At 38.6% G+C, this 10,596-nt stretch overlaps 1 protein-coding gene across 3 annotated transcripts in view; it reads right to left on the bottom strand.

The window, feature by feature from the left end:
* rnf44 (ring finger protein 44) overlaps positions 1–6,480 on the bottom strand; it is a 17,023-nt gene extending 10,543 nt beyond the window's left edge. The window contains exons 1-4 of one of the 3 annotated variants that reach the window (XM_031319530.2): positions 6,173–6,480; positions 1,924–2,116; positions 726–948; positions 354–521 (exon numbers count right to left, since the gene is read on the bottom strand). In XM_031319530.2, coding sequence (XP_031175390.1) covers positions 354–521; positions 726–948; positions 1,924–2,030 — 498 coding nt within the window. In that variant the 5' untranslated portion in view covers positions 2,031–2,116; positions 6,173–6,480. Of the gene's footprint in view, positions 1–353; positions 522–725; positions 949–1,923; positions 2,117–4,352; positions 4,816–6,172 lie in introns of those variants that run through there. The other 2 variants (XM_031319529.2, XM_031319531.2) reach the window with 2 other exon arrangements.
* Between the last annotated feature and the right edge of the window lie 4,116 nt (positions 6,481–10,596).

Raw genomic sequence — 10,596 nt, 5'->3', positions numbered from 1 at the left:
TTTGAAGCAGCCACTGCCTAACAAAAGCAAATTTGCTCCTTATATTCGCAGTGAGGCAGTTATAATGAAAGCATGTTGTAAGCGCGTAGTGAACAGAAGCGATGCATTACATAAAGTCACAGCACTGACAACACACTAATTATCATTTTAAAGTCTGTCTGTTTCCACACAAACCAAATATACAACAGAATCATATTTTATGTTGCTTAACGGTTTGTCAGAACTAAACCAAATATCCTGCACAGTAACAGCAGCAGCGTATTTGTTAGTCATGAACAGTGACAGATTGCATGGCTGGTATGGTGTGCTACATGGATGCCACTGACATTTGGGCTCTTCCTTTTCAAACTCACAGGAGGAGGAAGGCAGCAGAGCAGAGAGAGCTGTCCGCTGAACATTACCGAGCATGCTGGGAGCTGCTGAGTGTTGCACCCTGGAAGGGGCTGCCCGGCGTGGATGGGAAATCCATGGGTCGTCACCGTCGTAACAGTGTATGATATTGGAACGGATCCCTGGTGCATCTTTTAAGAAAAGAAATGGGGGGGAGACATGGGATGACTCCACAATCTGCCTGAAACAGAAGCCTGTCTGCAAAAAGGAACTCATTATATACCACAACGTAACAACCTGCATGTTTCAGATTAAATCTGTCAGACTAGACAGCAAATCACGTTTCATAAATGTTGTAACTTCTTTACCCATCAGCTTGTTTTTTGTTCGGTTACCTGGTCATGTAGATCCACCATGATGGGGCTCTGCTGGGGCAGGTGAGCAGCAGGGTGAAGCATGCGTGGTGGTGTGCTGGTGTGGCTGTATTGTCTGGACTCATCTAAAGGAACCTGTTGGTGATGTTGGGAGAAAAGCAGATGATGGAAGTTCTCATCTTGGATCAAGGAAGTGTGCAGTACAGGTCTGTCTCGTCTCCCCCACTGGTGTCTCACTGGTGGGCTGTAACATCACACAGAAGAAAAAAAAATGCCACAGACAGTTCAATATATTGTACATCCAAATATATTGTACATCCAAATAAAAGCAGTTGCATATTTCTTACATTATTGGCATTGATGTTAGGTAATTGGAGCATATGTCAGTAATTACTAGCATAAACTTGGTACACACAATGTAGCAATATGTTTTCCCTTTTACATTTTAAATATCTTGGGGGGTGGGTGAAACAAGCGTGTCATACTTTTGAGGTTCTGTTTAGTGTATGTTGACATGGGGGCTCATGGAGCTTGAGAATCATGAGTCGGTGTGTATTTTGCTGGATAGAGGCTTGGAAACAAGTTGCATGGAACAATATAAATAATGCATAGTATGCCCACAAATCCAAATACTGTTTAAGGCAATAAATTACACTTAGGGAGGTACAGTGTGCGGATCTTTTTTTATTTTTTCATTGCATGTAACAATATACTATAGCTAGAGGTTGTAATGCTCCTGATGAAGAAAACGCTACTGGAAATCCTTGTCATTGCAGATCCAGCGCTTTAAAATCAAGAGACAAAAAAGCCATTACATGACCCTAACCGTCTGGATAATTTAGTTTAGGCAAATTTGAAAGGGTATGTAAACCCATGGGTTTCTTTTCTTCTACTTTTGTGTTTATATACAATTATTCTGTCAAAATATAATAATATATGCCACATTTGCATGCAATAATATTTTTGTTGTAATGATAACATCTGATGACTCTCTGTCTTCAGTTCTAACAAGTGTGTTTTCATTTTAAAATTATGTTGAGAAAAAAAAAAAGGTGCATTTGACTTTTTTCCCCGCCTGCGGGTACAGAAACATGAGTCACACACAAAGGTGACATTTCGTTGATGTTGAAAATATCTTAATCTTAATACTTTTTAGTAAATAAATACAACGTACTTTATAAGAAAACTGTCTTAAGGAAAGACCAGGCAGAATTTTTACCTTCTCCTGAGATACACTGGGGCGTTGCAGGGCTCTCCAAGGAACCTCCTCGGGTTTAAGGGGGCTGTTGGTGGCAGCCTATTTACTGCTATTTCCCATGGTCGCATTGGTGACGTCGTGCAGACGAGTCACGCTCTGGGAAAGGAAACTGTACAGTAGAGGCACTTCTATGTTGCCTCTGATTGTCCTAACCCTGCAAAAACACACCCATTAACAAAATCACAACCCTATTATCCTTTGGCTATCACAGTCTGATTAATACAAAAAAAATAAATAAGGTAAAATATCATAATGATAGCTAGTTTTACATTTTACAACAGAAATATACCAGCTATCAAGTGAAATGTGTGCAATGCCAGTCAATCAAAAAAAAAAAAAAAATCACAAAGACTTTCAGATATGTGTTACATCACACACCCAAGTGGGATTAGATATGAAGTTTTAAAACCAAATTATACATATATGTTCACAAAATAGGGGTTTAAATTTCAAATTTTCAATTTCAATTTTATTTGTAAGGGACAATGTGCAATTAAAACATAAATGTAACCATTTGATGCAGTTAGCTTTAGGCTAATTTACATCTGCAGTCCCACAGGAAGCACAAATACATTTTAAAAATCAAACATCGCTCAATAAGTAAAAAACAAGTAACAAATAGCAGTATATTACATTTTATATCACACACACACACACACACACCCACACACACACACACACACACAAAATCAAGGGGTGTAGCGGCAGGGCTGGGCGATATGGAGAAAATCAAATATCACCATATTTTTCACCAAATACCTCGATATCGATACCGCATCGATATTGTAGTGTTGACTATTGGTGCTTTCACAAAATATTTACACAATGAGATTTTTGATAAATAATCATCAGTAATGTGGATATAATAACTAAGTGGGGAAAGGCAAATCATAGAACAGTTACAACAGTCTGATAAGTTCAGAAAATTACATCACTTTACTGTAATGCAGCCTTTCAAACCAGGAAAAGACAACACTTATGTCATATTAATGATATCCAAAATCTAAGACGATGTCTAGTCTCATATCACAATATCGATAGAATATTGATATATTGCCCAGCCCTATGTAGCGGTATGCACAGCACACAATCGTAAATTTAAATTGGTGATTTCTCTGAGGACCACTCAAGGTATCTGGACCCCAAGTTGGTGGCAACTTCTCTACTTTGCAGTTTAGGTTAAATCTCAAAAAATTCAGCTTTACATTTACTGTGCTGTAAATCTCTTAAATTAGGAATGTGAGAAGTTGATATGATTCATTTGAGAAAATGTGTGACTTCTTTATTTTAATGAGGCACATTTAAAGCATATGGGCACGTGTTTTTGCTCAGGAAGTTCATTGCTACATTTGGTTTCACTGACCTTGTTCAGGCCTCTTATATTTTTTTTATATATATTTGAATGGTCTAGATTACAATCACTGTAGTTGGGCACATTGAAATCTTCTGGTTATTTATCTGGATCATATTTAATTCCACATTGCATTTTATCACTTGTGAGATGGCATTTGCCTTTCATCATGACTAAAGTCCTCATGACTGTTGGTTGTTTTAAATACCAAACTTATATTTGTACTATATTTTATATTCACTTTATTCACACATATTACGGCTTTATAAAATACACTTGAAAAAGTTCATGTTTAAAACACATAATTATCACAAATTATAAGACAAATAACAGTATGATGTCCGATACAGGTGCCTAATTAACTAGACTGATCAAGATCTATGCCATTTGTAACCAAATTCATGTCATTTCGAATAAAGAAAAAGTCACAAGCGCACGTCAGTTTAGGTTATACACATTCCATAGTTACATGTGTATTTACTAAAACAGAGTAAATGCATTAGCTAGTGTTAAAGTGGCTGTGGAATTAATGCAGTATATTCGGGGACAGAATAAAGAGGGGTCGCTGTAGCCTGCCTGAACAAAAACACGGAAAGCCATGTGCTCAAAAGACAAAGCAACAACAAAAGATGTGGAAGGCAAACAGGACAGCTCGCTGCTATACACTTTAGAAGGCAACTGTGCCGTTGCACCGTTTCTTACAAGTATAACGCAAAGCCCCACACACGTCACTACGAAAATTACAAACACTATAGTCGTGGCAATTGTCGGTCAGGGCAAATTCGTCGTCCCCTGCTGAAGGAGAGTAGCTAACTTTAGCCAAGCTAGGCTAACGCTTTGTCCAGAATCACCAGATGCATTTAACTGCTGTTAGCAATATTTAGCCATCATGCTACTAGCTACATGTTTCGGACATTGCTCATTTATCAGTGTATATTCTAGCTACCCATGTAACATGTTACACCATAGACCAGCATTGTATGGACAGGTTTAGCTAGCTAGCTATGTGAGTTGGCCAACAACACAGACCACATCTTACTTTCTTAGCTAGTTTGCTTGCTCGGTGAGAAGGGGAGATGGCAGGTGTTTCAGCCTCCGAAATGTCGTGTCCCATCAAGTTATCCTTGCACGTAGCTAACCGCCTCTAATGGAATAACGTTACCACCACCCGATAGAAACTAACGTTACAGACTGTTGTTTTCTCCGACAGACTTCTGACAATGTCGGACGGAGCTGCTAGCTTGCTAACGCTTGTCAGCTAACACAAGCTTCTAACTGCTGCATAGGGAATCCGTTTTCTCCAGAAACAGCAAAATGGTCTGTCCGTTAACGGCAGCGTTTACTTGAGCAGGAAATACCGTTAAACGTGTGAAAAGGTAACGTTAGCTACGACAGGAAACATTCCTTGGCGCGTGTATGTTCCTTGAAATGCATTGTTATGACGAAACCACGCCTCCTGTTCTGAGTAACCAATCAGCGCGCAGCAAATACAGACAGCTTTGCTACAATGTATCAAAACAAGCAGTTCCTGTTAATTGTAGCTGAGCCTTGAGAGGTTGCAGGTTCACCAAGGTCACCACTTGTGAAAAATATTATTTAACTAAATATCCCTAACCCTAATAGTATGCCCAATGACAGACCAAATAAATACTCTGACCTTCTTTCATCCCATTTCATTGTATTTTGGCATCTACAGCACAGCCAGCTATACAATGCTTTTTGAAATAGTGGTGGAAAGTAGCAAGGTACATTTACCCAAGCACTGCACTTTAGTAAATGTTAAGGTACTTCTACTTTATTTTCTTTGATATATAGATGCATTTTTATAGATAAAACTACCCAACGGTATTTAATAATATTGTAGCTCCACCCCAACATATTAATTACATGCTTTAGTAACAATGATCCAGTAATATTTATCATTCTGCATGAGTACTCTAACTTCATTTTGTTGCTAATACATTTTCTTGAGTAAAATTTTGAATGCAGGACTTGTGATGTAGTATTTTTTAAAGTGTACTTAAGTAAATGATCCATTCTTATTCCACCACTGACATTCACTGTAAGTACAAAATAATTAGAAAAGGTTCCCACAGGTTAAACTCTTTCCAAATGAGGAACCTGGTATATTTACTCAATTGAGCATCGTTGACCATAAAAGTTTAGGAATTTCCCAAATATAGCATATCTCTTGTGGCAACCTGTCTAACTTCAAAACATAAGTGATCATCAATTTCGACCAAAAGTAAAATTGCATTTTAATTAAATAGCTTTGTAGGAGACATTGCCTTTGGGTCTAAAACTAATGGCCCACAGTCTGTTTTAACTCTCACTGGAGGCCACAGTGTCCTACTACACTACATAGCCGGTTATGTAATATTGCACTTGCATGACCAAGTGAGAAACCCCCCCTTACCAGCTTTTGCGAAATTTCTCAGTTTTTGTAGGTCAGCAAATGGAGCAGCAAAATACTTTATGTGATGCTGCACTTGAGGATTATCAAGCTTTATTGGGCCTTATAAACTACCTATCAGGCCCACTTAGTCCAGTAAGGCTTAATCTCTTGGTCTGTTATTGAATGCTCCACTGCAAAGCATTGAAGCGTATCTAGCCTTCTGAATGCATCCAAAAGTATGCACCTAATGAAGAGAGAGACTAAGGAGGGCAGCAGTGGTATGCAACATAGCCTAAATGTAAACATTACAACATCGCACTCGGTAGCAGCAAAACAAGGAGGGGCTGGAGGTTGAGCAGGATGACAGCCCTAATAACCCGTTTAACAATCTCCCGTAAACACGCACCGTAAATCTCCAAAATTCAACCGAGACAAAGCGATAACAAGAGCAGCAGCGTAGTTACCTGATTGTTAATATGCAAACTTCTGATCACTGATATTTCCCTTGTAATGTTCACATCTCGTTAGGCTAAGTGCGGCATCCTATGGTCAGCTGTTCCTGTGTGGAACATTCCGTGGATTTCACCACTGCTGTAAAAAAGGTGCTAAACATTAGACTGTCATTTTATCACCGCATTTTGTCTGTATGTTGTGCGGGTTTCTGGTTTTATAACCGCCGATATTTTTTTCCGTGATCGCCACTTTTTGGTTTTGGAAAAGGGAATCCAACCCCACGGTTGCTTTGAATTTGTGCAGTTCCCTGTTACACCCCCATTTCTGCGCATTTCCAGAGCAGAGAGCACACGCCATGCTGCCATTTTTACCGTAATGAACAGAATAAAGTGTGTCAGTCTGACTCGAAAGTTCAGGGTCGCCTATGAAAAGCGTTCATTTGTATTCTGGGAGTGAAATTGAGAGAGAGAGAGAGAGAGAGAGAGAGAGAGAGAGAGAGAGAGAGAGAGAGAGAGAGAGAGAGAGAGAGAGAGAGAATAGGCTTAATTATAAGGTTTTTAGGGTTACATATTTTAATAATACTGGTTATTGTGTTCTGTCCGAATATTTTGACAAATTTAAATGTGATGCTTTGGCAACATTGCTATTGAAGTAAAAGTTGTAATACCAAAATGTAGATACTGTTAGAAGTAAAAGTTATAGAAGTATACTTTATTGGGACGTTTCATTTATAATTCATCATATTCTGTTGATCATATGTGTTGTAGGCCTATTTGAAATCTTAATATGCAAACTATTAAGTATAGCTTAAATGTAATGATAAATGTAGTGGGGTCAAAAGCACAATATTTCCCCCAGAGTTGTAGTGGAGGTATAAAGTAGCAGGAAATAAAGGAAATAAAGTACTTCAAAATTGTACCTACAGACATAACTGAGAAGCAGTGGTGAAAGTAACTGTGTATGTATATACACAGTTACTTTCACCACTGCTTCTCAGTTATGTCTGTGTAGAAGCCAATGCTAGTTGACTTTAGACTCCATGCAGGATTAATATGATTGTCTATAGCTTTTTTATACACAGGACATTCTCCTTTATTTGTTCACACCTGCTAAAAAACATAGAGCCATTAGTATATATTGTCATTGTGTATTCTCTTCTTTTTACTGTGTGGTGAGAAATGTCTTTACAAGGAGTCCGTTAATACACTGATTTAACCCATGTTAGATCTTGATGCAGTGCACTAGACTACATTTTTGTGAGCAGTTATTCATTACATTTTTGGTATTAACACAACCAAGTAAAACAAAAAGATGTACACTGAGACACAATTATTTCCCCCAAAACCCAGATAGACAAATGTCCTCAATCATAAGAAAGTGGTTAATATAGAAAAAAATCATAATTCAGTAGCCTGATAAAGTTTCTTTACTGGGAAAACAAGGATAATGACTCTATGAACTGGAAGGAAAAAAGAAAGACACTAAAGTGTAGAAAATACAGGGACTCCAACCCATTCTAACCCTAAAAGAGAAAAAGGAGAGGAAGAGAGAAGGGTATGCTAGATTTTATAAATGATAATCAGACACAGTGACTATACATTTTGTGTGAGACCTTCCAGCATGCTTATGTATTGGCACAAGTAAACTTTATTAATTTAATTATTGTTTGTTTGCATTTTAATGACTCTCATGTCATTCTCATCAAAAAAGTTTCTCAATTAATGAACTAGTGTGCATCAGGATTTATTTTATCATCTAAGACAACACCCTGAATAACCCTTGGATCATTCAGTCATTTGTTTGGCAGTAGCTCAGTCAGTAGGGAGTTGGGTTGGGAACCGGAGGACCAAAGTATGGTGGTGGGCTGGTAGCTGGAGAGGTGCCAGTTCACCTCGCCAAGGTGCTCTTGAGCAAGGCACCGAACCCCCAACTGCTCGGGGCGCCTTTCCATGGGCAGCCCCCTCACTCTGACATCTCTCCATTAGTGCATGAAGGTACTGAGCATGTATGTGTAATGCAGGCCTGTGTGTAATGTGTGTAATGACAACAGAGTAAAAACATTGTAATTTCCCCTTGTGGGATTAATAAAGTATACATTTTTATTATTGTTATTCAATTTAGTTTTTTACCAGATGTGACAGCGACAAATGACACAGCGACACTGTTTTCACTTTGTCAGTGTGTGTGTGTGTGTGTGTGTGTGTGTGGTGTGTGGTGTGTGTGTGTGTGTGTGTGTGTGTGTGTGTGTGTGTGTGTGTGTGCGTGTGGCAAAATGTGGTCCTAGAGCAGGGGTCACCAACACGGTGCCCGCGGGCACCAGGTAGCCCTCAAGGACCACATGAGTAGCCCTCAGGCCTGTTCTAAAAGTGAAAATTAAAAGTTTCCCACCTTGTTAAGTCATTGTTGATAATTATTGTGAGAAATCATTAACGTAATCAGTGTCTTCACATAGATGAGTATCATTAATCATTAATAATCATATATAACTAAAGGCAAACTGAGCAAATTTGTTATTTCAGAAGAGTGTGTCAAACTGGTAGCCCTTCGTATGACTCAGTACCCATGAAGTAGCTCTCAGTTTCAAAAAGGTTGGTGACCCCTGTCATAGAGACACCTGTAGCTAGTTGTTGAGTTCTTTGCCAGTTGTTGTACATGTCTGTCAGATTGTGTTACTGCGATGACATCACAACCAACCGACCGAGATTAAAACGAAGGCCAAATTCAAAGATGGGTGTGACCCCTTTGCAAGCTGGTCTCAAGTAAAGTTGTTTCTGTTTACTGGAATTGCTTTGGTGACGTTCCCACCTATTTCTATATCTTTATTGCCTGGTCAGGGGTGGAACTGTTGTGTTCAATACTGTAAATCATAAACCAAAGTCTAATTGGATTAGATTGTAGGAACAGATTTCTGGGATGTCTGTCATCAAACCAAGTTGATTTTCCTTATGAACATGTTAATGATAATGTCCTGTGTTTTTTTAGCACATGCCTTTGGTTGTTTACCTCTTGTAAATGTCACATATTCTGGTCAACTAATTGAGTGGTTTCATCATGCACGCTGATCTTCATCTCATGAGGTACTAATGAAAGCCTATTCAATAATCTGACACACTTTAATACTTTTTTTCTGACATTTGAAACACAATAGGTCATTTAAACAAATTAGCATCATAATCCTATTTTTAGATATGCTAGCAGTATTGGTACAGGTACTGCAGGCACTCATGTCACCCTAAAAATTAATTGTAATAATTTTGATTATCCATTCACATCTTTTACCTCTAGCAGTCAGGTCAAAATTTAATTTTGTCCAATACTTTGGTTTATGACCAAATACCAAATATTTAAGACATTCCCAGCAGCCTCAGCTGTAGGCTACTTTGTGTTAACTGCTAATTAGCAAATGCTAGTATGCTGACAAGGTAAATTAAGACGATGAACATGGTGAACACTATACCTGCTAAGCATCACCATGTAAACATTGCCATTCTCACCATGTTAGCAGGCTGACATTAGCATTTAGCTCTGTTTCTAAGCCTGACAGAAATGCAAGCGTGACTGTAGACTCTCAGTTGTTAAAACATGTGTATCCCTACTAAAAAGGCAATTCTCTCTCTTCAGAGCAGTTAGTGTAACAGCTCAATATGTTACAATTAGTGGCAAGTACCTTTAGGCCAGGGGTGGCGAACCTGTGGCTCTTGAGCCGCATGCGGCTCTTTGCCTGCTCCTGTGAGGCTCTTACTGTGTGGCTGGGGGCTGTGTCATTGGTTGATTGTTGTTTTTAACTTTTCTGAAACATACAGTATTTCAGATAAGTAAAAAAAAAAAAATTTTTGAATATATTTGAATACATCTGCCAATACATTTGCCAGTTATTTTAAAATGGAAAATAATGCAGCAGAGTTGAGGACAGATTCTGCAACCTGAGGAAAAACAGCGGCCACAGATCACCTTCCTCGTTAACCCTTTCACTGCTGAATCTGATTGTTTGAAAGCCCCTTCAGTGACAAATGAGTGAGAGAGTTCTTTGAGTGGCCACAACCGAGTTCAAGCAAGACCTGAAAAGGATTGTGGATAACAAAGACTGTCAGGTTTCCCACTGAGTCAGTCTAAGTGAGAAAAAAAACTATGAAAACTGCTATGTATTATGACTGTCATCAGATCTGGAAGACACTGTTGCTGTTGTAGTGTGGACGTGCATGTGTTGTGTGACTTTTTGCTATGGTGCGTTTTTTTTTGTGGCTCTTTATACCTAACTGGTTGGCCACCCCTGCTTTAGGCTATGCTTTTCATCTGTTTTATAACAGAAATAATTACTTTTGTGGCATCAAAAGGGAATCTTTCTAAAACCAAAGAATCCTATCTGACTAAATGACAACCGTTTTGTTTGGAACGTGCACAACATGTGTTTTCATGTACCTCCATTCTAAAGACT

This window comes from Sander lucioperca, chromosome 1 (assembly GCF_008315115.2).
Source record: "Sander lucioperca isolate FBNREF2018 chromosome 1, SLUC_FBN_1.2, whole genome shotgun sequence".
NCBI classification, from domain to species: domain Eukaryota; kingdom Metazoa; phylum Chordata; class Actinopteri; order Perciformes; family Percidae; genus Sander; species Sander lucioperca.
Note: the sequence above shows the minus strand (reverse complement) of the source record. Positions and strands in the feature narration are given on the sequence as shown.